General features: G+C 40.5%; 1 protein-coding gene across 1 annotated transcript in view; it reads right to left on the bottom strand.

Annotated features, from left to right (window-relative positions):
- Nucleotides 1-27,740, bottom strand: part of BMPER (BMP binding endothelial regulator) — a 150,463-nt gene that overhangs the window by 29,540 nt on the left and 93,183 nt on the right. The window contains exons 12-13 of the mRNA XM_080582971.1: nt 23,673-24,002; nt 16,302-16,638 (exon numbers count right to left, since the gene is read on the bottom strand). Coding sequence (XP_080439097.1) covers nt 16,302-16,638; nt 23,673-24,002 — 667 coding nt within the window. The remainder of the gene's footprint in view (nt 1-16,301; nt 16,639-23,672; nt 24,003-27,740) is intronic.

Below are 27,740 nucleotides of genomic sequence, written 5' to 3'. Positions count from 1 at the left end.
TTTGAAGGCTATCCCACATGGAAACTCATCTCTTAAAACAACCCACAATCATTTATGTGGCTATCCAGATCAATCCTACAGAAGAACTCTGTGGAATCACAATGACAGAAAGCAGTTTCAGAGATGATCCAAGCAAGCACCATGGCTACACTGCTGAGAAAGCTGACAGTCTGAAGGTCACCTCTAATCCCACTAACTGTAAATACATAATCTGCTAACTGGCTGCTAAAGAGTTCTTGGTTGGCTGTCAAAGTATTTGCCTACAAGCTGTTGTGGACCCTACTGGGGACTATACTTCTCATGAGGTGATCACTTGAAACTTCTCTAAGGTACAAAGCAAAAACACAAGACTGAATGTTTTGAGAAAAGTCAACTCACAGTGGAAATCCCGGAGGAGAGACCAGCACATCTTCTCTCCTCCATGGCCACCATGAGTGCATTTCGAGTGCAGAATCCTCTGATAAAGAATTAAATGGCTTGTGGGTAGGAAATGACAAAGGGCAATTAAAATTATATTAAACTTTCTCATTGCTTTTCTCTGGTGTTTCCTGCAATACAAATGTCAGAAGATTAATTTGTTTACTGTGCACAGATGTAATGATAACCACAACTGCTTCCCAAAGAACATTCAGTACAGCAACACTGCAGGTCCCCTTCTACCACCACAGCATTTTTCTACTGCATCTCCTGGGGACTGCCATAGCTGGGAAGACCAGCGTGTGGTCCTGAAACCACAAGGCATCCTTCCTGGGCCCTGAGATCCAGGCCTGCTAAGAGTATGGGAGAAAAAAAACACATGCTATCTACCAGAAAAAGACCAAGAGACACACCATGCAACCATAGGCTACAATGCACCCTGTGCCACTAAAGGCAAAACTCATCTTTTTCTGTTTATATCAGTATTAAATTCATGCTACTATTCCTAATCTAAAAATATTATCAGTGAAAGGAGAAGCAGGTTAACAGATTAGTATTAGAAATGTTTCCATACAGACCCTAAACATGACTGTGACCTTATAGGCATGCACAAAAACTCATGCAAGGGTTTTCGCTGAAGCCAATCAGCAACTATTTAGCCAAGTGGCTGCCAGTTGCTGTAGATAAAATGCTTATCACATTGCAGTCTGGCCCACTGTCTGTTAAGCACATTTAAGTGAGAAGGCGAGTGATTCGTTTATGTTATTTTCATTTTTAGGACATGACTTTGACCTCAGTCATTTGTCTGAGCTGATCCCATTATGTCTCCCTTTTCTGAGTGATTATCAAAGTTCTCACAATGGCAGGAGGAAGATCTCCTCCTAGGCATTGCTGGAGCTTAGGATGTGTCAGATAAATGCATCGAAGAGGAGATTATTCCTGAATGCTAAAAGCCCACTGGAAATATATATGACAGCCCCAAGGCAGCCTGACACTAGCATCCCTCAGCTGGGTCTGTTAGACAAACAGCTCATATTTTACTTAGAGTGAAAAAATCACACACACTATGGTTCTCTGACACTCTTTAATCTTAACACAGCTGCAAACTTCTTTCAGCAGAGAAACCTTCTGGGTGAATGTGACCTTTGGATAAATCCTCACATGTTCTCTGTGGTGGTATTTATTGTTGCAGTCAGGCTAATGATTCACTTTGTGAACAGCCCTGGGAGGGACTGTTTTTTCCAGCAGCCCCACAGACCTGTAAATATGTTCCTCCGTCACTGTCACACCTGTACTGCAAAAGGGAAAAACAAAGGGTCAAAGGAAAAAAAGATATTCTTTCACACACCTTCATTTGGGTTGCTGCACAGCCCGATAATCTGGAGCAAAAAGAGAACATTCATTTTTACAAGATATATTGGGGAACACTAAACATTTTTAAAGTTAAGGCAACTGGCTTCTGGTAGACTCTGTAATAAGTTATTACTCTTTTCTGGAACCACTAGCTACCAGGACATAATGTGTTTTCCTGAGCCAAAAGGAAAAGTAAGGCATCACTGCTCTTGAAGAACATTCCTCTCCAAAGCAGGCAATGTATGCTACAAAAGACAAAGATAAAACCAGCAAGAGCCTTGAAAACTACACCATGAATCTCTTTGTTGGCTTTCAGCAATACCATTACTCTTCAGCTACAGCTGGTGTTGTTGCAGTTGACGCTCAATATCAAAAAAAATTGTTTCTGTTCCTATTGCACGTACAAAAAATAATCCTCTCTTGTTTGTTCCACACTCAGTTCACAACACAGTCCTTTTGCTGAACCACCAAGAAGCTTGAATCCAGTCTGACCATGTAATTTAACAGGCTCCAGGCTGCCAGGGAAGGGACATGTCAAAAACTCCTGGGAAAACTACTGCTTCTGCTCTAATTATAAGCTTCACGCTACTTCATGAAATACAATTCTGTCTAGAGCCCCAAGAGCTGACCTAGTCTCACTCTCACCACTTGACAAAAGATGGATCAAAGAGCTGGTTCGTGTCAAACTGGAGGGCTTTCTCACATCTGAATGGAAAGCGGACTTCAGAATTTTATTAGTATCTTAAGCTTAAAAATGAAGGATGCTGCCAGCCATGAGCCAGCATCTGCAGGAGATTAATTTCATGGAGACTGTTAAAAAATAGCAGTGTTCAGATGTTTAGCAATGTATATAATTCGGGCAATAGTCAGAAGCAGGCAAAAGTACATATTCTGTATATGTACAAGTGATAGTCGTGTAATATGTTGGATTATGAGATCAGGCTCTGATCTCTGATTTTCCTGGCTCAAATTCTCTTGTATTCAGACACCTGATGTTTTTAAATGATAAAACTTCTAACACAAAAGCAAGAGCAATTGAGACCTGGAATGAGTTCAGCTGCGTTTTCTTGCTTCCCAGCATGGAGGAGGCCGTGTCACAAAGATCACCAGACTGTCTGCAGTAATGGAGACACAGTCAAGGACTGGATAGATAAGAGGATCATACCAACTGTGGACTTCAGCAACCTGTGCTATCACAGCTTGAGATAGAAACATAACAGTAGGATACTGTAAAATGCTCAAATTACTGCTGTTCATATTGTAGACACTCCCCTCTTAGGCTACCAATCCAGCATTTTTCATGTACTCTGTATAACCCCATCAATTCTGTCTCAAAGGGGCATATCCACAATTAAAGGGCTCTTTAAAGAAACACTGTAATGATATTTTATATAAAGCATTATAACACATATAATAACAAATTTTGTTATAAATTTTGTTTGAAAGACAAACAAATTCTTATCCTTGTAAAAGCTTGTTATTGGATGTCTATACCATGCAAACTTCTGTTTTCAGTCAGCATCCAGACTTAGTAGGCCTTAGGGGAAAAATCAAGCTTCGTTTCCCCTCAGTCAATATTGGTTCTCAGCTCAGTAAATCATAATATTGACCACAACAGAAACCAGTAACTGTTTAATATCTTCTGGGTTTTAATTATAAACACTGAGGAAATTTTTCAAATCCTGACTTCCTAACCATATGGAAAAGCTTTTAAACATTTTGCATATACCACTGTCTATCAGGCCCATCACGGTTATGGAACCAAAACATATTCCGACAACAATGCTTTGAGCATGTACGTGGGATCTTTAACTTTGGGTACGACTTTGAACACAGTATCTGCATCTGCTCCAAGGATAGTGAGGACAGTTATGATAATAAATAGCATCTTTTTATGTCACAAGAGTTATTAATTCCAGTCCCATAGTTAAATTTCTTCTGTCTATATAAAACTGCAAGTTTCAAATATGTGGAATGTTGAGGAAAAAAACCTATACTATTCCATAACTAGAAAACACTCCTGGCCAAGTACTTTATCAGTTGGAAAGAGAGTATATGAATAGCAACAAGAGACAAAGAAATAAAAGAGACAGGTGAAGGAAAATCTCAGGACTACTAGACAGCACAGTTTGCATGCAGCTGATAAGAGAAGCACGTAAAGTGAATTCCTAGCCTCAAAAACCAGATGGGAATCCTGGCCAGAGACAATGTCTGGCTACCCTGTAACACAGGCTGCAACTATGGAATAGATTATGTCAATTCAGACAGCAGTCTAGATATCTTATGAGAGAGTATGGTCTTATGAGACAATACCTGCCGGAGAAGGTTGTTCTCTCATTGTCTCCATGCCTCCATGTTTTGTGTGATCTAGCCAAGTCATGCTAACCACATTCCTCATGTGCAGGGGATAGGTAGACATCAGTTTGAAAAGACTTTCTAGAGATCAAAGTAACCAGAGGGAAACTATCCAGATCAGTGCAGGTGAGTAAAAGGAGAGCTGGAAAATGAACCACATGTCACATCACTAATGGGCTGAAATGTCTCTGTACTGTACCTCAATTTTGTGCTCTCATAGTGGGTTTTGTGTTTGATTGGTTGGTAGGTTTTGTTTGTTTGAAATCAGATTTGCTGCTAATGGTTGCAGTGAAGATCTGGGCCTTCTATAAACTGAAGAATTGTGATGCAAATGGTAGCAACTGCATATTTCAGATGTTGACTAAACACAGCCTAATTACTATATAGGATTGGAGGGCATTTACAACGCCAGTGGCAAATAAAATAGTCACCTGTCTGTGGGATCTTTTCTCTGATTACAATATGACTTTCAACCCCTTCAGCTGATATTTTGGTGACCCTTCCCCATATTGTCAGCAAGCGGTCATTGCCTTTGGAAACAAGGGCAAGACATGCATTACTCAAGCCATGTAGTCTATAATCCTTTTTTGAAAAGGTTTTGTGTACCCACAGCAAATCCTGAAACCATTGAAAGTTTCTGTCACCCTCTGAGGACATCTATGATCTAAGTCATCACCTTGCCATGATGAAAAATATTCCTCCTGAGAGCATGCAATTTTTTTTTTTTTTCTCCATGAAGAGTGGCCTGACAAATCAGTACAGCAGAGAAAAAGCCTGTAGACACACAGGTGAGCAGAATAAAATGGGCTTTCAAAAGTCAGCCTAGTCCTCGATATATGAGAACATAGTATGTTTTTTTTTTCCCCGTGCATTGACACTTCCTGCTCCAAAAGCAAGCCATCTGTAGTTCATGCCTCAATCCATTACTAAGTTTTGATTTTGCATTAGGTTTTCACTTACCAAAGACACATTACTACACGGAGTATTACCAGGCTGTCATTTAACTGGGCCTTAAAAGAGCAGAGACGATTTAGCTCCTTGAAGAGCAGTAACGCTTTCTTCTGAAAGTTTTAGAAGAATGTGCATTTTGACCAGAATAAGACAATACACTTCTTGTGCATGTGAAAACCTCTTAAATACCATCAGAAGGACTCGAGCTTCAGGCAAGGAACCAGGCACTTTCACATTTTAATCTCAAATCTACACTTGGCTTCCTGCACAGCAAAGGACTCTTTCTTCATTTCAACAACTTTAAACCAAGGTGCAGTGAGAATTAAATGTTTACACTGCAATTTGAAAATGTAAAGTGCTAAGAAGGAACACTTAGGAAATGAACTTTGTAAACTTTTTCCTTGCTACCATGGTATCCACCATCCTCAACAGCCTCTTACTTCATGTATTCATAGAGTACATAAGCTTAAGCACTCACTCTCTGTAAACTACATACCTCACTTGAGAGCTGATGTACAAAAATCAGCTGTCTGAATACCTTAACACTTACGACAGCTTCCTCTGGACTGATCATAAGAGAAATGACTTGTTATTAATTTTCACATGCTGAATTTATTTTAGCTTTTATGTTTCAGGAATATTATATAAACAGAATGTTAGTTGTAGGAGTACCCAGGAATGCAAGAAAACATATGGCTCCAACTCCCTTCAGTATTTCCAGCACATTCCCCACCAATTTTAATTTCAGCTGACTTAAATGGGGGATTCAGGCAGAAACTTAAAAGCTCTCACCCTCTTTATACCTTGATGAAGATGTGAAATCACAGCACCTGCTCTCACATATGTGAAGCCCTCCATTTGGGTGAAAAAAAGATTCCTCTTGCTCCCTTTGGGTGAAGAAGGTACCGATTATAGTATATTTTGGATCTGGTGTCATTTTAGTTCCTCCCCTGCTCCAGGATAGCACAGTCAAGCTCTACTCCTGAGACCTCTCATTGTACTATCATAAGTCTACGCCTGCTCTGATGAGTCCACCAGAGGCACAGTTAATTATGAGAGCAGAGCCATGCATGCACACTTCTACATGGTGTCTCAGAAGTTTAAAAGGTGATTGAACCTGAAACAAATACATGCGCATGCAGTTTGTTCCCCATACCTTACCAGAACCTTAGGCATTCTAATGGTAAATATTTGAGATGGATAAATACATATTCCTGTACAAACACAAGTACCTCCACCTATCTTGCCTTACTTCCTACAAGTCTGCCCTTTACTCGGCAGCTGTGATGCTCTATAGAGTACAATAACCCTCTGGTGCCAAGATGTGGGGATCCCAAGCCCTCATCAGCACTGGTTCTGCTAGGCCCATGTGCTTGGGGTTAAATGGGGGCTGCATCTGCCTCTCATCAAGATCCCAGTGCCTGGCACTCAATCTGCATTTGCTCTCAGTATTCCACTGTCAAAGTAGCCAACATTTTGCAGGTGGAATGACAGCAGCAGAGGCCTCCCAAAACAGCTTGTACTGTGCTTGTTTGTGAGGCTGTAAACATCACCAGAAATGTGAGATTGTGGTTCCTTCATTTGCTGCAAAGACTGAAGGACAAATGAAGCTTGAGCAATTAACAGAAGTTAATTACTTTACATGCTAGCACTATGTATATGTGAGAGAGCAAATATGGAACCTTCACACACCTATCAATACAGCGAGGCAATTCAGGAGGCAGTATGCACAAACTGGAGCACAGGAGGTTCCATCTGAACACCAGGAAGTTCTTCTGTTCTATGCAGGTGACGAAGCACTGGCACAGGTTGCCCAGAGAGGTTGTGGAGTCTCCTCCTTGGAGATCTTCAAAAGCCACCTGGATGTGGTCCTGGGCAACCCGCTCAAGGTGGCCTTGCTTGGATAGGGGGGTTGGACCAGGTGACCTCCAGAGGTCCCTTCCCACCTGAGCCATTCTGTGATTCTGAGCTCTTAGGGGAATGGACAGTGAGATCTTCACTACAGATTGTTACTTCATAACATAGAGGGCTACTAAAATGCTCACATAACACAAAGGTCCCCAGAGATCTCTAAGACTGGGAACAGATTTCTTGGATGCCCTGCAGGATTTAGGAAACAACAGCAAAACTGAAGGAAAAACCTTCAGCTACTACTGAAAAACAACCACCAGAAAGCTTTCAGTTAAGTTTCAGTTAACCTGTATAAAGTCTCCAGAACAGCCCCCTCACAAGTGGCAATTCAGCTCTCCACCACAGCAAAAACAGGCACGATAAGCTGCTCTGGGTTGTCAAAACCTTCCTAAGGCAAACTTTCTACAGAAAAGTTTTTTTTGTGTTGGTCACGGCTCATGTCCTGCTTTGTCTGGTTATCCTGCCAGAAGCATAAATGAACTAATATGAATAACAGGAGGATTAGGTTAAGCTTATTTTTTAAAAATTTCCCACAAATTCACCTCATTTACCTGCTTATAAACACCCTCATTCATCTTTGCTGTGTCTAATTAGGCAGGATATACTGCAGGTGGCTTAAAATAGGAGCTGAAATATAGTAGCTTCGCAGTTATGCATGTTAAAGGAAAGGTAATTAAAATTTCATGCTATGAGATGTAAACCGATCATCTCAGGGGCCTGAATTGGATTTCTCCTCCATATACGACATGGTACAGTTGGCCAGCTACAGTATGGGTGGGTTTCGTCTTCCTCAAAAAAATTACTAGCTTCTGCCTGAGGCAGAATATAAGATGTGATGGGTTAGTTTCCTGAATTATTTATTCACGGAAATAGCACCTTTATATTTTATTTAAAATCAATACTGCACTAAACTTAAAACATAAAAAGCTAAAATTAAATAAAATCCAGCTAGCAAAGAAAGCTTTGCTGTGAACATGTCTCAGAAGCTAATTAAAATGAGATCGAACAGAGGTCTTGTACTTTGTAGCAGCTGTAGTTAAAATTCTGTGGTATCTGAGAGAGAGACAGTGATTTCCTCTGATGATGCTGACAACTTTTCTGCATAGCATCCCTCCAAATGTGAGATTTATTATCACATTTGAAAAGAATACTTCAGAGTAGCAAGTATTTTTGTTTTGGGAATGGATCAAATTGCACTAACTGGCAGGTGGAGTCTTTTAAAACATTTTCACAAGGGAGGATATCACACTGCTTTTCTACCAGTTCCTCCCCACACCTGCTCTCCTTTTCTTTTTAAAAATCATGCATTTTATTCTATTACTGAGACACCAAGCATATTTTTCAGAAAGTGAAAGGACTCTTTCCAAAAATATTTATGCAATAGGGATATGCTTGTGTTTTGCCAGAAAAAAAGTAATAGTCCTAGGGCACACTCATGCTTACTGTGATATAGTGGCATTTTAAAATTGCAGTTCTAATAAGGACATTGGGGATGGGGAACTTTGTATTAAAGAAGTTTTGCCTGGGATGTGTTTAAAAGCCTATCAGATAAGCTTTGAAAAATGTGAAGGATGGCAGGCCCAAGAGTTGCAGAGTTTTTCTGTGAACATCTTACAGCCAAGAAGAAAGAACCTCAAATTAAGAGAGATCCCTCAGTTGCCTGGGGTCAGCCAAATTATGTTGTCTGCTTTGCAAAGCCACCCCTTAGACTTCACTCTGCAAAAAAAAGTGGCAGGCAGACAGGATCTGGGTACCCCAATATGAATGCATTTCACTTCATTTACTCCAGTAAAAAAAAAAGGACCCTCTGTCTCCGAACCAGCTGAATCTTAAATCGTCTGTAGAACAGCAGATGGTGGAAAGACTAACTCAGGACTACTAATGCATAGATCAGCATTATATACGTGCATGGGACAAGGATGGTCACAACGATGACATCTTGTCCCTCAAATATAGCAAAATTCCCACTGGTTTCAATGAACCAGGATTTTATCCCACAACTCCAAGGCACTGTGGGCCAAAGAGTAACAACAAAACAACAAATAAAATAACAACTAAAACAAACAAACAAACAAACAAACAAATGCTACAAAATGGCCAAAACTGTATTAAAAGTAACCCAGGAACAAGTTCTGAAAATGCAATCTACATTGACAAATGAGAAGTGCATTTATGGCACCGTGCTTGTACTGTTATATGTATCTCCCTCTCCTTCCTTCCCCATACTTCCTACCATCCTTCAGGATCTCTTCTGTCATAGTCAAATTGACCTTACATTTTCACATATAGTCTCACATCTGTCGGACAGAGGGCAATGTAGAAGACAGCATTTTGTTATGAAACACCTGACTTGAATTTCATTGGGCCAGGTAATAAACCAAAAACAAATGAAGTTTTACTAGGCAGAAGCAGGTTTTTGTAATAAGTGTCTATATATCTGCATGCACAATAATCACAAATTGAGCTCTTTCCTGGCAAAGAGCAGAAAGAAGCCTCATATTGCACTTGGAACCAGTAGAAAGTAACATTTCATTCAGTGTAAAAGGACAACATCAGGTAGGGTTGTGATCATGTAATTAGGTAAGCAAAACAAACACATTTTAAACATGCCATCTTTGAAGTAAAGGAAACCTCTGAGTTTTAATCACAGAATAATATGTTGCTTCATCTGGTTTTCCTATAAAAATCTTTCCTTGTTTAAAAAAAAAAAATCATTAACTTTCCATATAGGGAAACACAAAGTGGGTCATCAGGGAAGCATGCATTTCTTGGTTGGAAGCAAGCCATAGATGGTCCCAGGTGAACAGTGTCTGTCCAACACCACAGTCTTGTTAGATTTTGGAGCCCTCTCCACCCTCATCCTCCCCCCCTGCCCTCTCCCAATACCTCAACAGGAAAGGAGACATCTGTGAATCCACTGGCACTGCTTCAACGTTTCACAGCTGTAATAACCACTGATACAAAGAGAAGAATGTTTTCTAGCCCCATATTCCCGAGGTACTTTTCTAAACAGACACAAGTGAACAGGGCTTGGTTACGAGAAAAATACCCCACCAGGGGCAGGGGCGTGGGGGAAAGATGAAGAGGAATCATGATCTGCAGATAAGTGAGCTCAACTCGGGTTCAGATTTATCTTTCCTGACCACTCAACCTATTTGTCCAAGTCCAAGCTTCGAATCCTTAAAACTAAGCAGTATTTTTTTGGCAGCTTGCACTCACTTTTGGCTACTTCAAATGAAAAATACTTCAAGGAGGAGGCTTAGAACAGTGGTGATCTATACCTTTATATATATATATTTATTTATTTATACATACTGTGGTATTTTTGCAGCACCCCTTACTGTCAGCATATGGGTAGCAAAGTTTGATACTTGCTGCTATATATCCCAAAGTGCATCAGACACCGCAAAGACTGTTTTCTCCCACTTGTTAGCACTGCCAGTCACTAGCACTGTAAGTCATGATGCCTTTTACCTGCATGTCAGTGAGCTCAGCACAGTGTTACACAAGATGCACAGGTGTGACTCGATGGCTGACATTTAGAAGTGGTTTCAGGAGTAATGTCAGTTCTTATAAGGGCACAAAGTAAAGGCAGCCCAGCCAGATTTGTGTGGAGAATGCATTCCCAAGCACAAGTACTCTAGTAAGGCCTGGGAACACCAGCTCTCCTATGGCCTATGCCTTCAGGCTTAGTCCTTTGCACTCTACTCCAATGCTGATCTGCAAAGGATCGCCTTGTGTAAGTAAAGTGACATAAAGCAGAGTATTTCTGTACAGAAAATCTGAATTATTAAGCACTTTCTAATGCAAGCAGCTAAAGCTCTAGTGGGTAACTTCAAATGGATGAAAGACTTAAAGATGCTGAACAGAGCAGACTGAGAAAGGGAGCATCTAGCTCATGGGAAACTCAAGTCCTGGTGAAGATTTGCTTAAAAAAAATACAATTATAATTTCAAATATTTTTAAATTCCTTCCAAACCAGAAGCTCCCTGGGCTGCACAGCTGCTTAGTGACAATTTGCCCAGGAAGCTGAGTAAATTGTGTCATCCTGAGCTCCCCTTTGCTGTGGTTACACTGCTGTTAGTACCCAGACTCAAGGCCAGCTTTAGAAAGGTGGTTAGACAGGAGCAGGAACATCATTACCTTAGCACAAGAGTGAGTGGGAGCAAGAAAACTTGCACTGCACTGGGACTGCACAGGGGCCATCCAAAGCTTCATGCCATCGATCCTTCATTTGAGCCAACACCACTAGCCTGTCTTGAAGGGGAGACAGGCCAGTTCTGACACTGTGGGTGGAGATACAGATTTGGAGGCTGGTGCAGGTGCAGGAGCAGGAGCAGGAACAGGGGCAAGAGCAGCCCTCATGAGCAGCCAGAGCTACAGTCACCCTTCGGTTACACCACAGACAAGCCCCAGAGCAGCCTGACCCCAGCTGGAGCAGCACAGGCAACTGCTGTGCCCACATGCACAGCCAGAACCAGAAAATCTCACAGGGAGAATTTTGCAGTATGAACCCTTGGCAGAAAGCAGAGGGCTACAGAGCTCCTAATTCCACCCACTCCTTGAACACTTGAAGCGGGCCTGTCTGAAGTCATTCTTCAGACAACATTTCTTTTGCACCGTCCCGCTGAGTGAACATAGGGGCATAACTACATGAATTTTACAGCTGTAGGACATCATTGTTAACAGGAGAAAAAAAACTTAAAACCTTCTGCTTCAAAGCCACAAACCCTTAGTCTCCATCTTTTAAATAGAGCTCATAATTAACTTTGCGATGCTGCAGCTTGCATGTTCTCTGCAACTATTCACGACATATCTGTCAAACTGAGTAACAGGGAGCTGATGGATTACACAGAATTGCAACTTACGTACCGATGCTAAACAATAACATTTTCTCTAGTTAAATGGAAATTTTGAGAAAAACTGCAAGACTGAAAAGTTAACTGTGAAAAGTTAATTAGTTAACTGGAAAAGAAACTCATTAACTGAATAACCAAGAGCTAAGCTGGACTAAGATCAGCCACAATCACAAGGAATATTTAAGACAAGAATTGCAGTAGAGTAGACTTGCAATTCCTGAATGCATTTGATTAAGTGATTCAAGCAAATGATGCTATTATTATGAAGCTCATCATAAAATAATTAATATGATTAAATTTAGGTGTTTGAGAGAAAAAAAACCCACCTCTTACAACAACTACAAAAGAGAAAAAGAGCAACTAATTTTTTGGTGTGCTACTGACTGTTAAAAATATAATAACAATAACAACAATAACAAAAATATAACTAGCAGGATAAGTAATAATAATAAAAACACTTGTCTCAAGCACAATTTTCACAATCTCAAATAGGGAAATCTACTGCATGACAAAAACAAGACATTAAATATTTTTCCAAAGTTATGGCTGTAGAGGGAGTCTTAAGCAATGTCTAGCTAGTCATTTATGAACTCAGCTGCTGTGTATGCATATGAGAGATGAGTGATACACTGATACCGTGTTGATGTCACATTCCAAGTCTACCAGTGATACCAAACTGTTAAAAAAATCTACTAGAATTAAAAATGCTAATGAGGGCAGATATTACCAGGGGTATTATCTCCCTTCATGCTGCTTCCTGCAGCCCAACCTGCTCCAAGCAGTGCTGCTGTGCCTCTGTCACTCCCAACCCTGCACCCTCTGTTGGGTGCTGCCTGCTCCCAAGACGCATCAGCTGTGGTTGGGGCATGCCGGGCAGCTGCTCCCAATGCCATGGTGTTCCCCAGCCTCACCAGGACTAGAGCCATCTTCCTGCCCCTGCTGCAGCACAGCTCAAAGACGCAGAACAAGATTAGACATGGGATAGATAGGGGTCAGTGAGCACAGAAAGACCTCTTCTCCTTCCTCAAATCCCCCAAGCCCTAGGTCCTCATCCAAGACCTTAAAGAGTACCATAATAATTCTTAATAATGTGATAAGAGTATTTTCTGGTAACAGCAGCATGAAAAGTTCAGATGGTGTCACTTATTATTTGTGCTGCTTATACTAAATAGCAGCTTCAATGTCTGAGTGCAAGTTTATTGCATACATGAACAAAATATTCCCCTCTAAAAAACCTTATACTGAGTAACCTTGGTAACATTTCCCCACCCCCCACTCCACCCCACCCCCTCCCGCCCGGCAAGGAGTAATCTAGGTTGTTTAGCCATATTTATCAAAATAGACAAGAGGCAATGGTGATGACTGTCACTGATTAATCTCTTCATATCTTTACTCAGACTTTACCAAAATCTCCTGGAAATTCAGGTTTTTTTTGCCTGTATAAATGAGCTTGCCTCCATAAAGTTCAGCCCTAAGGGTTATTTTTAGAGTATTGCTCATAAGTACTGAACAACTAGCAATGCATTAAAAACAAACAAAAAAATACCAACCCCAAACTAAACAAAACAAACCGCAATTAAAAGCCCATAAAAACGTGTCTAGTTACAAAACAAAGAATTAAAAGAGTGGTGTAAAATTAGATGTTAAAACTGTTAGCTTGCAGTCCAGACTATTTCAAAATCCTTTCTTTTATGCTTACATTTTGCTTTACTCTTCCACATACTTTGCAGAGACACAAGTCACCAAAGTTACGATATCAAAAAAAGGTGAAGGGCAAGGTGCACAACTATTTCTTTTAAGGTGTCAAAGATCTATCAAGGTGAAACTCAGGACTTAGCTGTTCTTCACCCCTTAACCATGCAACTTGATCTTTACTCTTTTAAACATTAACCATGTCCTTTTCACCTAGCAATCATGGTAATCTTGCTGTATATGTTTTTTGGATGTCCAACAAAAGGAGAAACAACAGCTGTAAAAAGAATGAGACTTAAAATGAATTTGAGATGTCTTCACAGAAATCTCATCAGTAACACAATGTCAGACAAATGTTTGCAATACATTGCTCACTGCCTTTTTTGGTATTTGCAGAAAACACACCGTAATTCATAACGTTCTGAGTTTATTTCTATTTCTGAGAATTCTTATTAGCAGCAGGTCACTAACAGAGCAGCATAGTGAAAATGAGGCAATGTTGATAATATAGGCAAGAATCATCAAGAAAGATTAACTCTTGAAAAGGCAGTATTTCAAATAGAAAAATTCCATAATATGTAATGTTGGAGAATAAAAACTGAGAAGCCATTCAATTCAGAGAGAAGAAAAATAAAAATAAATAATAAAAAAGACTCTAATTTTATGCCTTTTTCACTGCCTTTATTGTTAGAAACTTGTTCACAGTCAGGAAAGAAGAACTGGAAAAAAAATTAGCTAAACCTAACCTGAAATTAAAATATATTGATTATGTATGCTCTTCTAAAAGATCTCAGTAAAAATTTGTAAGTGTTAATTTAAATTTCTTTCAAATGTAATTAAGATTTTCTGCAGAAATATGTCACCAACATTGGTCTCCTTGAAAAATATTCATAAAAAATGCAGATCTCATAAGTAGTCATATTTTATAAATATATACACACACACATATATATGTATATATAAGTAAAGATTTATATTAGAAAGATTCCCTGAGCTTTCTTGAATGTGTTTACCATAATCCTTACCTGCTTACAGGAATTTCCTGCTATGAAAAATGGCCATGATCATTGAATAAATACTTTGCTACAACACTGTCCGTTTCTAAAAAGCAGCAGCATCGTACTAAATCCCATTAATTATTTTACACTTATATTTTATCTATGGCTCCCATATTTTTATCTGAGCATTCTAACTGGTGATATCTAAACAAGCAAATGAACAGCTACTTCTGACAGTATATGATGGTCATTTCAAAGTAAAGTTTCCTTAGGGAAAAATAAACTTTTCTCCAAAAGTACATATCTAATTAAATACTTGCTTGATGTTGTTGTCTTTCCAGGACAAATAGGAGACAAGATTGTAAAGAAACAGAAATGCTTTATGGTAATTCTTGAGTGCAAGCATGTAGAGATTTTTTTTTTCTGGCTGCTCTAGCCAAAATATAAATCATTTTCTGCTGTGGTGTCAGGAAGTGTATTGCAGTAAATTAATGACAAACTACTTCTAAGAAGGGACAAAAAAAAATCAATTGCAAAATGAAACAAATCTCTCTGAGCCTGTTTTCCATTTGCATTGTCATCACTTACCTTTAGAGGTTGATGGAAGTGAGATGGGAATGCCACTGAAATGGATTCAACAGACCCTGTGTGCACGTGTTAGCATCTCTAGCAGACTTTGCTGTGCCCCCAGCCATTGGAAAAGATAAAGTATTATAACCTTCTCACAGTACAATTTTCACTCTTTGCCAGGCTCCTAGCCTGGGATACACTACTGGAAACTAAATACAGAAGCACAGAGACTACAAGCCAAACCATGAGTCTTCTTTTAGCATTTCCCAGTACCCAGCCATATTCTGGTGGGGTAGATAAAAGTCTTTCTGCCTCATTATAAAAAAAGAGGAAAGACAATTCATAAGGGAAATGGAATCATTTTAGAAAGCTTTTCCTAATAAGCCCAATAGTTCAGCAGATGTGTGCGAGTGGGGAAAGCTGGGAGCGCAGAGAGCAGGCAGCTCCATCCGCCATCACACGACTGTGACTCGCCTCGCTTTTATCTTTTATGTCAGACAATCAAATGAAAAGCCAATTTTATTTACTAAGTGAGGGTCAAATAAACTCATGCCAATTAAAGAACAGAAATGTTGTCTCTGTGGTTTAGACTGGAAGCTTTTTAAAGACAAAAAATCTCAAATAATTCACTCAGAAAAGGCTTCTAGAATTCTCTCCTGCCTTCCTTTGTTCCCAGGGCAAGATGAACATGCACTGAACGTTTGTTAACTCTACCCTTTCAAACTCTCACACTGACAAACTACACCATCCAAGAGGCAGAAGTAGCACTTGATATCCCTGCTTTAATAAAGTCATTTTTAAAAACCTTTCAGGAAGTCAAGCAATAGCAATTAAAGTCAGCCAGAGCTTTACAGATTACTTTGAAATTAGAAAGAGCTTACCAAAATGTTTTGAAATCTTTTGTTATCTTTTCACTCTCAGTCTCCAAAACGACTTTTTTTTTTTTTTTTCTCTAGATGATCATAACCCTGCCTTTCTCCCTGTTAGCTGCTCAGGTCTGTATTAATTAGCTTATCCCCAACTCAGGAAAGTACTTCATAACTTATTAGGCCTAACTCTAAGCCTGTATATTAATTCTTAGCAAAAGTAGCTCAAAGCATGCACTCCAACACCGCTGAAATTGGGCCAGTTCTGTGTGTTTTTTCCCCTTGTACAGTAACTTTTTTTTTCTCCCTCCTCAGCAAGCCACACTTACCGGTAAAAAGTTGTATAATCCACCGTTGAATGACAGCCCTGAAACTCCCAGGCTTTGAGCTTCTGGCATTCCCGGTGAGCCCGGAGTTTCACTCTGACTGTCCCATGGCAGAGCTCAGACACAGGTTTCCTCTGTGGACGATTGCAGAACTCATTGGACTCCACACGCCAGGATTCAGCAAAGTCATCCACGTCAAATTTAAAATTCCCATCCCCCCCAATTAGGTCATCTCGCTTGTGCCCATTGTAGTTGCCACACAGACCACAGAGTTTGCCCTTCAGATGTGGTGCGGCCGTGACTTCCACAAAACTGTCTCCATCCCATGAGATTTCCAAGCCTAAAAAAAGAAAGAGATGAGACAAAAATACATATTAAAAAAAGAGAGAGAAGAAATCGAGGATCACAAATTGTGCCTTACATTTGTGAAACAGCGTTTCATGGGAAACTAAACAAAGCTACAGTTTTCCTCCTGACAATGCTGTTAGATTTCTATATACCTCCCAGTAAATACCTCTGGCAAGTATAGAGTTTCTTAAACCACACTTGATTACAACATATGCAAGCCTGTCTCTGTTTACTTTTGTTCCTCCTTGCTATTGAATATGGTTATCCTAAAAAACTCCAGTGTCCAGTCTGTATCCATGGCAGAACTACTCTCAACACTGAAAGAGGGCTTTTGTGAAATTCTGCAAATTGAATTAGCTACAGCAAATTTCTAACAGACTTCAGAAGAGCCAGAATTTCAGCCTCTGTCACCCATTGTACAAGTCATGGGCATACAAAGGTGTCCATGCTCCATGGGACTTTGCCAGTGACTACTGCCTAGAAAACATCCTTCTTTTTCTTGCCTAAAGAGGTGTTAACTTATTTGGGAAAATACAGCTGTTCCAAAAACAGTACTCTGTGCCGATAAAAAAGAGATAAAAAGATGAGAGCAAGGAGATGCCAGATAGGTAAAACCGCTGTAAGAAGGCATTCTGAAAAGGATTCAAACGGTTCATTCAAAAGGTGTTAATTGCTATCCTTTTTATCCTTTTGAAGTTGTCATCACAAGTCAGCAGCACTGAGGAATGATGGTAGACATGGAACGTTTATCTAGAGGCCAGGATGTAAGTGCTCTGCTACAATCTTTTACAGTAAGGTTTCGTAATTCCAGTGCATCAAAATCAAAATTGCTTTCTGTCGGTGAAATCTATTTTGTGTCTTTATTCACCTAAAAGCTAGATGTCTAGCTTAAGTCAGCTGCCTGGTCCCTCTCTTTGACGGACAGAAATAGACAGCTCAGGGATCACAACATGGGTGCCTAATGCAGAGGACATAAACTACCTTATGAATGCCTTTCTGTTTCCAGTGATACTATAGAGGACACGGAGATCAGGCAGAGACTAAACTAGTTTTTTACCTGGGTGAATTTATATTAAATCAATTCCATCTTCTGAGGAGTAAATATACATCTCATAAAGGAATGCAATTTTTGAATCATAGGGATAAAAACAACACCAAGAATCACTGCTGCTTAACTTCCATCCAAAAAAATGGCCTTTCTTTTAATTATTTCATATGTCTCATGAATGCTAATACTTCACATCTTTGCAGTGCCCTCCATCTGAAGATCACAAACCACTTTGCTGATGTTAATTTATTCCTGTAAAATGAATAATAAACCACCATGTGCGGTGGTTAGTTAAGGATAAACACAGCAACTTGCTTTTAAAAAGGGTAGTCCAGAATTTACCCTCTTCTCGCTGCCGGGCCAAGAACACCAAACAGCACCACTTCACGGTACAGGACCAAGGCTTTGCTCCAGCCTTCTACATTTGCTGTGTGGGCTGGCTTAGCACCACCCTTTCCTCTTGTAAATCAGTGCTTGTCATGCCGCGATCCAAATCCTGCCCTGTGCTCATGCAAGTAATTAACATACCAGTGACTCAGTTCAAAGCTGGAACCCTTCCTTTGGCAGCACATCCCATTGTCTCTTGTGACAATTCCTACCCACACCACAGAGGAACAGGGTAAGGCGTAAATGGCAGTGAAGGATATAGAAGGGGAGCTTTGCCATCAGTATGCACCGTGCTGCCCTTGAGTGATTTACACCATCACCAAGTGTTTGGGGGAAGATTTATCCCACAAGCTTTTGCCGATTATTCTGTGTCAGATGGTCACCACAGTCTATTTCATCGTGTTTTCTTATCATTATAGGTATGCAATGATAATACTAATATGTACTACAGCTACGCCTTAAAGCAGTTTCAGATTGTCGCATAAACCCAGCATGGAAAGGGCCACTGTTGCCTACTCCAAAGGCATTTTACACCCAGACAACTGAGAAATTGTGCACGACTACAACTGTTAATGAGGCCAGCACAGTGGCAAGGAGGAAAGCTGTATTTTAATCTGCTTCATACATTACCACTGCTGGACAAATTCAAATTCCAGCTGTCTTTGCTTCTGACAACATTGAACAAAACAAAACAGCTTGATTTGCAGACACCTGACTAATACTGCTGTGCTGGCATTTAGAAAAAAACTTGCCATTAACTTATAAACTAAGATTATTTCAGACTTGAGAATCATATAAACTTTCTCAAAGTTTGAAGTATCCAGATCCAAGTCCTCAGACAGTTCTCTTCAGAAAATTACTCAATTCTTTAAGGTAGTGTTCAACTTGTTCCCCAAATGAGCTCCCTCAGAAACTGCTGACTTTAAGCAGAGTCACAACAGGTTAGTATTTAATCCTAATTTTCCTTTATTTTTTCTTTTTCAAGTTACGACTTACTGACTTTCAGTGAAGCTACTCATGCTCATTACAAAAGGCTAACTCTAAAATTATCCTGAATACTTTTGTGTCCTTGGTGACAGGTAAATTAAACTTCTTGTTACGCATTGCTCTGTGAACTCTAGATATGCAGACAAGAATAACATACAATTCTGATTTTTTGCCTCAACATATAAAAACACACCATTAAATCTAGAGATTCCTGCTTTGATTACTCATTTTGATTCAAGAGATTTACAGTTTAGCTACAACAAGTGGATGTACTTTCCTCTAGCTGGAAATTATTTAGTTACTCTTTATCCTGCTGCAATTGCTCAGATGCAAGTACAATTTTGTAACTTCATAGTGCAATGTTGCCCTTAGCTTTACTAACAAGATTTCTAGCTTTGATGAACAGCCTAGAGGTTTCTGTCCATAGCAAAGCTTCTTCCATTTCATAGAATCATAAAGGTTGGAAAAGACTTCCAAGATCACAGAATCACAGAATTGTAGGGGTTGGAAGGGACCTTAAGAGATCATTGGGTCCAACCCTTCTGCCAAAGCAGGTTCCCTAGAGCAGGTTGCCCAGGTAGGCGTCCAGACGGGCCTTGAATATCTCCAGAGAAGATGACTCCACAACCTCCCTGGGCAGCCTCTTCTAGTGCTCCATCACCCTCACTGTGAAGAAGATCTTTCGCATGTTGGTGCGGAACTTCCTGTGCTCTATCTTATGGCCATTGCCCCTTGTCCTATCCCCACAAACCACTGAGAAGAGGTTGGCCAAATCCCTCTGTCTCCCACACCTCAGGTATTTATACACATTGATAAGATCCCCTCTCAGTCTTCTCTTCTCCAGGCTGAACAGACCCAGGTCTCGCAGCCTTTCCTCATAGGGAAGATGCTCCAGGCCCCATATCATCTTTATGGCCCTCTGCTGGACTCTTTCCAGGAGATCCCTGTCCTTTTTGTAACAGGGAGCCCAGAACTGGACACAGTACTCCAGGTGAGGCCTGACCAGGGCAGAGTAGAGGGGGAGGATCACCTCCCTTGACCTGCTGGCCACGCTCCTTTTAATGCACGCCAGGATCCCATTGGCCCTCTTGGCCACCAGGGCACACTGCTGGCTCATGATCAACCTGTCGTCCACCAGGACCCCCAGGTCCTTCTCCTCAGAGCTCCTTGCCAACAGGTCTCCCCCCAGCCTGTACTGATACATGCGGTTGTTCCTTCCCAGGTGCAGGACTCTACACTTGCTCTTGTTAAACTTCATTTGGTTTCTTCCTGCCCAGCTTTCCAGCCTATCCAGGTCTTGCTGAATGGCAGCACGGCCTTCTGGCATGTCAGCCACTCCTCCCAGCTTTGTATCATTGGCGTACTTGTTGAGGGTGTACACTATTCCCTCATCAAGGTCGTCAATGACGGTGTTGAACAGGACCAGACCCAGCACCAATCCCTGGGGAACACCGCTAGTCACAGGACCATCTGGTTACAAGATCATCTGGTCCAACCATTTTGGGGTTACAAGGAAGGGCATTTAATCTAAAATAATCTAAGATGCATAATTTTGTAAGTGCTGGACCATGCAGTGTGTGCCATTTTGTTTGCTCACATGCAGAAAATTCAGTCGGTTTCTGTAAACCAGCTAGAGCTGTGACAGATGGGTTTATGCTATGGAGCAACATTTGAAATGGTCTCTTTGGCAGACAAATTGTTTGGAAGAGTTTCTTGGTGCCTGTAACCCCCTCTTCTCTCCTTTCCTCCCCCTTTCTCCCCCAATGGATGAGTTTCCCATTCACTTGGACAAGAATCAGAATCCAAGTAATTGGTGAGACTTGAAGCCAAAGGATGCAGCATCTGTCCCATCTGGGGATGTGCAGAAAAGGAACGTTCTAGGAGTTACTTTTTAGGGTTTTCCAATTTTCCTCTTGCTTTGAAGGATGCTTAACCAACTTGTTACTCTATTTCTTAACTTGGCACACTACATGCTCTACTGCATTTAAAAGAAATCCTTCTGGATTTATGCACATCACACACTGAGTTTTACATGCTGGGAACTCCCATCAATTGTTCTGCATGATTTTTCACGTTAAAGGCATCCTCAAGAACTGGCAGAGCACTCTTCCCTAAAGATTTAGGGCCAACGTGGTATAGCAAACCTCAGCAAAGCAGATACATGCAAAAGATCAGGACAGAAAATAAACAAAAAGCCCTCTTGCACTAGATGGACAGATGAAACAACACCAGCCCTGTGACCCTTAGCTCTCTTGTCTTCTTAACATGCAAATTTTACACAAGGACTCAACACCATCCCAGCCAGTACCAGAAGTACCTGCCAGTGCAGGGTGCCAGAATTGCTGCTGCATGGCATCTGGGGCTACAGCTGGTGAGGCGTTCAGCCACAAAACAGGTTTTCACTGGAAAATGCCAATTCATCAGAACTGAAATGCTTCAGGGAGGCATATCAGATTCAATGAACTTGCAGCACAACCCAGGCAGGGCTCCAAGCTGGTTTCCTGCCAGCTCGCCTGGTGGGCTGTCTGGAAGCCTGGACTCTCAGGATATGCAGCTCCAGGGCAGCTCTGCCATGCAGATTGCCTTGTAATGAGAGGCCACAACACTTCCTGAAGCTTTGGGATCCCCTAATTCATCCAAGATTTAGCTCCCAGTTTTGCAAAGGGAAAACCAAAAGCCATGAGAATGCTAGCTGAGCTTTAAGCACCAGACTCTGCTCTTCCCAGCCCAATTTTACTTTGAATTTTGCTTCTAGTTCAGTGACTTTCCTTATTTTTCATTATTTCCTCCCTTCACCTCTTTCCCCCCCACACACTGGGAAAGTATAAATTTAAAAAAAAAATCCACATTATCTTCTGAAACATAAAATTCTCAAGTTTTTCCCCCTTGGCATTCAGAATTTCCTGTGGAACAGAAATTTTGTCTTTAAACCAGTTCTACTCAGCACATTCTTCCTCTCTACAGCCTCTCTGCTGCTTATCCTGTCCCAGCAAAATGGAGTCATGTTGTTCTCTGCTGCTTTCCAGGCCTTCTGTGCTGAGGAATGGAAGACTTGGCCTACCGTGCTGCCTTCAGCAAGAGAAAACCTAATCCTTCTCTGTTAAGGGGAGGAATTATTTAGACTATAATTTGCAGTGATTACACACTGTTTGGTATGTTGTCATATGCCATGTTTGCACTCCCTCTGCCAACACATGGACGAGGATGTGTGTAGTCATTTATTAGGCTTGCACCAGAGACAAATGGAATAGCAGCAGGATTGGCTGTCATTCATCTTCAACTGAAAACCTTTCCTTGGCCTGTGGTTGGCTAATGAAATCCACATCGCCAGAATTCATAGCATTCAGCTGGCTGCAAAGAGAAACCCTCAAGATGCTTTTAATTAGAAGTTGTGAATAATGGTCAACTTGTGTGCATTTTACAGACAGCCACAAAAATCTACATTGCCACTTTCAGGAATGAGCCCAGAGCTGGGATCCACTTTATACAGACTTACATTTCCAGAGGATATATGAACAGGTGTCTAAATTCTCAGTTCAACAGTGGGTGCTAGTGTCCCCCTTAGAAACAACAACAACAACAAAAAAAAGATGCTAGATAATGAGTATGACTATGCTTCACGCCTGTGATCATATCACTTCATAAGAAAGATTGATTTAACTGCAACTTGGCATTTAATTGAATTAACAGTAAAGACTATTCTTGCTGGAACAGTGCTTCACTGTGCAAGTGAAATCTCCCTGGACTACAGTGGTACCTAACACATGCTAACGAGAAAATTCTTAGCTTACACTCAATATTTATCTATGCAAGCATACTATAGTCTTAAAACAGTTTTTCAAAATAAATGTAAGTCCTCCGGTTTAGCATTTTGACAATTAATGAATGTTCTAGGACTCTGAATATCTGAGAATCTGCTATCTCCCCTCCCTTTTTCTACAAGAAAAGGTGCCAGATTCTCTGAAGTTTCTGATTTCCTTTTGTTTCTGGTGCTGTGGACTCTGTTCTACACAGACAAACTCTTACTCGAACATAAAGCAAACACAAAAAGATGACATTAAACAGCAAATTAAGCCTTAGTTTTTAAACCATGACATCCATTTTGCTGGATAGCCTCAGTGAAATGTTTCCATAATTTGACAACCTAAACCCATTACAGCCATCAATAACTATGATTTTACACATATTGCCCACTTAGACTGTAAGTTATGTTGCTGCAACTGGGGAAAAAAATGAATGTTTAAGAACTGATTTCATCTCTGTTCTTATCCGTAAGTATCAAATGATGACCCTGAACAAACCACTCTAGTTACTGGAAGTGAAAATCATGGCACAATTGTCCATGCAGCAAGTTATTTGTTGGCTGCAGAATGAAACATAGTCCAGGAATTGTTCCACAAAGATTTCAAACTCACAGCTGGATCTCTGTCTGCTTGAAGACTGCAGAGGTTTTGAAAAAGTTATCAAGTACTTGGGTTCCTCACATTTCTAAAGAATTATGAAATATATTTATTGTCACTGTCATGCTTTTATACTGAACGCCGTTCACATTGCACTTGAGAACTTCTTCAGGGAGAAGGCACACACATAAACACTTGCCCTACCTGCTTTGGTTGTCACTTTCAGCAAATAACCATCCAAATCGATTTGAAATTGAGGTGTCTCGCAAGGTAGTGAGATGCGGGTCCCATTCCACTTCACTGTGAGGTGCTGCTGGAGGCTGATAGTACTTCTGCCCAACACAAGGTCCACTGACTTTGTCCAGGAGAAAGAACGGGTCCGACGGGCATCGTTTTTTACCAGCACCTGGAAGGGCGAGGCAGAGGAGGAGCAGTCTTTTGTCAAAACGTACTGACATGTTCCCTGAAAGTTAAATGTCCGTCCATCAAAAGTGTTGTAGTGAGGGTCTCCAAACACAGTGCAAACTCCAGGCTCTGCAGGTGAGTGAGAAACAAAAGCACCATATCAGGATCAAAGTCTGAAAAAAGCAGTTGATAAGAACTTAGTGGATGTTGCTCTCACCTAATCTGCCTGCCCTACAGGGCAGATTTTGCTGAGAACCCATAGGAATATATTTTTCTGAAGAACAGAAACTTCTTGGTTTTAGTAGAAGCATTTCCCAAGGCAGGTGGGAACTAAATGCCAATCAATCCTTGGGTCAGCATGGGAAGGCTAACCTGTAGGTAGGTACCAAAAACAAATCTTCCAACCTATGTGTCCATCTCTTAAACACAACATGCCACCCAAACAGCTAAGGTTGTTAAAATGCCTGTGAGATTGTTCAAATTATTTCATTTCTAGAAAATGCAAGCCTGATTCATGATGTCAGAGCAGGCAGAGCCCTGGACCTTGCTGAGTCCACATATCTCTGGACATGTGTGATAGGAACCTTCCAACCTCACTCAGCTTTCCAAGCATGAAGCATCTTCTCTAAGCAATTCATCCAACCTCCCTCTCACTGACAGAGAGAAGCAGACACAACTGGAAAGTCTTTCACCTCACCAGTTTTAGACATCTCTTTTAATATCTGGGGAGTTGCTCTCTGGAGGAGCCTGTCTCTTTCTCCTGCCTGCTCTGGGAGCTCAGACAAATAGCTCAGACTAAAGGCACTCCTCTCAGACGGTTAAATTCACCTGGAATGAACTCCCAACCTTAAGTTTTGTTGTGGGAGCAAAGTTTTCATTCACAGAAGCAAAATTCAAAACATCATATGTGTATTTTTCAGGTTTAGTTTGAACGTCCCCAGATAGGCAAGGGTGATTCCCCCAAATTAAGATCAATCAAACCATTTCAGCAGGACCTTGCTCTGTCCATATTTTACACAGGCACACATATGAATAGTGTACATATATTACATATTAACATATTACATGTAACATTGTACATATATAATTTTCCCAAATTCTTTGTAGTACCAGCATTAAGTAGCTGAAAACCCTATCACCAATGAAATGTGATCATCATTTACTACACATCCTTTTAAAATATTACAGACTATCATGTATGCTGTTCATACACAGCTGACTTTCAGTAGTTATTGTTCTCATATTACCAACTAAAAGCCAGTCATACATGAATAGCATGATGCAATGACTATCTAAGGGCATGGTGTCTCTACTAGTCATTTGCATTGTTACAAATAGAGGGAGATGTCTTAGTGATGTTTGCAGCTGTATACTGATCAGAGAAGCCACAGTTCCTAAAGGCAGAACTTGTCCACACTCATGTCAAAGATGCTGAGTTACCCTGCATTTACCCAGCAATTGACTGAATTGCTTAGCAATCAAGAAGAGCAGCAAATTTATTTGCATTTCAGCCTTTGGGTATAACAATGGGTCCTAACCACACCTCATCGCTGCTGTTCCTGGAAGAAGTCATCTCATGACAAACTGTACACTGCTGCTGCCAGCTGAATACCCATGGGCTTAGGCTGCTTTTGAAAGATGATGCATGTTTTAGGGGGAGAGCTTGATGCAATAACAAAATTTGACTCAGTAATCAGAGAGCCGAGAACAGCACCAATCAAAAACAAACAAAACTAAACTAAACTAAAAAACCTAACAACCTAAAGGAGTGGAGAGTAACAAGGAATAATATTTGTTAGCTGAAAAAAAAAAATCCGACTAACAATGACTCCTCTGAAAAGGCAGGTTTAAAAAGGCAAATTCAAGTCTACGAAAAAAAAAAAAGGCGGAGGCATGGATGTTATGGAGAAGAGAGAGGATTTCTGTGATGGAGTGTAACATGGCTCTGACTAAGCAATACACCTTTCTCAGCAGGTCTGTTTAGTCTAGGCAAAGTGCTATGCTAAAGCAGCTGTAACATTTCTGGCATTTTCACTAGCTTCAACTAGAGGCCATCCAGGGATACCTACAGAAGATGGGGCTGAAGGGGCCCCCAGGAGATAGCACCTTTCCCTTTACCAGCTGTAATACAGAATCAACTATACCTATGTTGTTCCTGATAGACGTTTATCTAACCTGCTTTTATAGAGCAGTCGTAACAGAAACTCCACAGCCACCTCCTGCAACTCTTAGTTGCTTTTACTGTAAGGTCTTAAAGTCTAACCCCAGTCTTCCTCACTGCACAGTACAGTACCATCACAGAGCTGGTACCTGAATAAGATTTGTACCTTATCCCTAACTTGCCACATCACTGCTTTCTCATTAAGTCTTCAGTTAAGCCAACAACTATTCTTGGCATCATTACTATGCCTCATTACTATGTTTGGCTACAAGGGAAAAAGAGTTGCGATTTTTCAAAGACGTCATGCTGACAGCTCCAACTCAAAATGAACCACATTTGACCAACACCCCTGGAAACCAGGGCCTAAGGACTTAAAACAGAGCCAGAAAATCAAAATGCTTAGATAAGAGAGTGCTTTTAAAAATGTGCCGTTTTGTGGGTCTCCTTTTCCCATCGTTACTAATGAGAATATTAATAACTGCTTTCCAAAGTCCATAAAACAATTAATTGATTGATATTTCTCCATAAATTTGAAGCTTCCAATGAAAGGAACCACAGAGTTTTTAATCACCAATGTAATTTTTACCAACAAGAAAAAGAAATCTAGATTCTATATACAGACCATCTGACTTCACTGCCACTAAATCATACTAATATGTTTCTGATTTCCTTATGTAATCATGTAATTACCTGCATGATAAATATTAAGATACTCTTTATTACCCGCTCAGCTCCTATTTCGTTTTTTTTGAGGTTTTAATTTTGCCTTAAACATAACAAAAACTTTTCTGAAAACAAGGAAACTATCAACAGAAAATCAGCCCAAACGCCAGTGAAAATTTCAGAGACAAGAACTGCTTTTTGTCTGCATTTCTACAGGCCAAGAACGTGGAGATGTTATACACGTTATTACCCAACATGCTGGGAGAGGGACGGCAGTTCTTCACCTAAGAAAGTGGCTAAGAGGCAAGACATGAGAGGAGCAAACATAATTTAGAGATGTGCAAGTAAAATTGATAGTACCAGTGGGATCCAAAGGAAATATTTATTTTTAATTTCCAACGTGTTATGCAGAGTAATGTTGTTTTATGTTATGTTACATCGTGTCACATCATATGTCAACTTGATGCAGTGCAGTTAAAATAAAAAAGAATGTATTTTGGATTGGATAGCTGAATGTCTGATCCAAGCATTGCTGTTTTCTTTAATAGACAAGAAAGCAGAGGAGGGAAAATTTACCAAAACAGCCCGAATAATTGATTCTCTGATATCTCTGTGTAAAACATTCTTGAAAAGTTTACCAAAATTGTGAGTTTCTAAAAAAATTCCACATCCTGCAAGAGTGTGTGTGATAACTCAGGCACTGCCAGTAAGAAGAACTGTCTGGCCTTGAAAGAAACCTTAAATACAGGGTGTAACAAGACTGCAAAAGTCAGGCAACGTAAAAAGCATTCCAGCCATTTTTAGGTTTTGGGTTGTTGTTTATTTCCTTCTGGGAAGGTTTCAATCACATCATGTTTTATGGTTTGCTTCCCCCCCCCCTTCCCCCCCCCTTTTTTTTCTTTTGAAACAAACCAGCCTTTCTGCTTGGCTGTTTTTGAAATCTATTGGAAGCACCACTTCTGTAGTTAGTATTATGTGTAACTTGCTCCTCTGTTGAGATGTAATGGATGGAGAGGTATCACTGCATCTCCAAAGCTAAGCTC

The sequence above is a fragment of the Anser brachyrhynchus genome (genome assembly GCF_964034855.1).
Source record: "Anser brachyrhynchus genome assembly, chromosome: 2".
NCBI lineage: Eukaryota > Metazoa > Chordata > Aves > Anseriformes > Anatidae > Anser > Anser brachyrhynchus.
The sequence above is the reverse complement of the archived record's forward strand: the minus strand, read 5'-3'. Positions and strand labels throughout refer to the sequence as shown.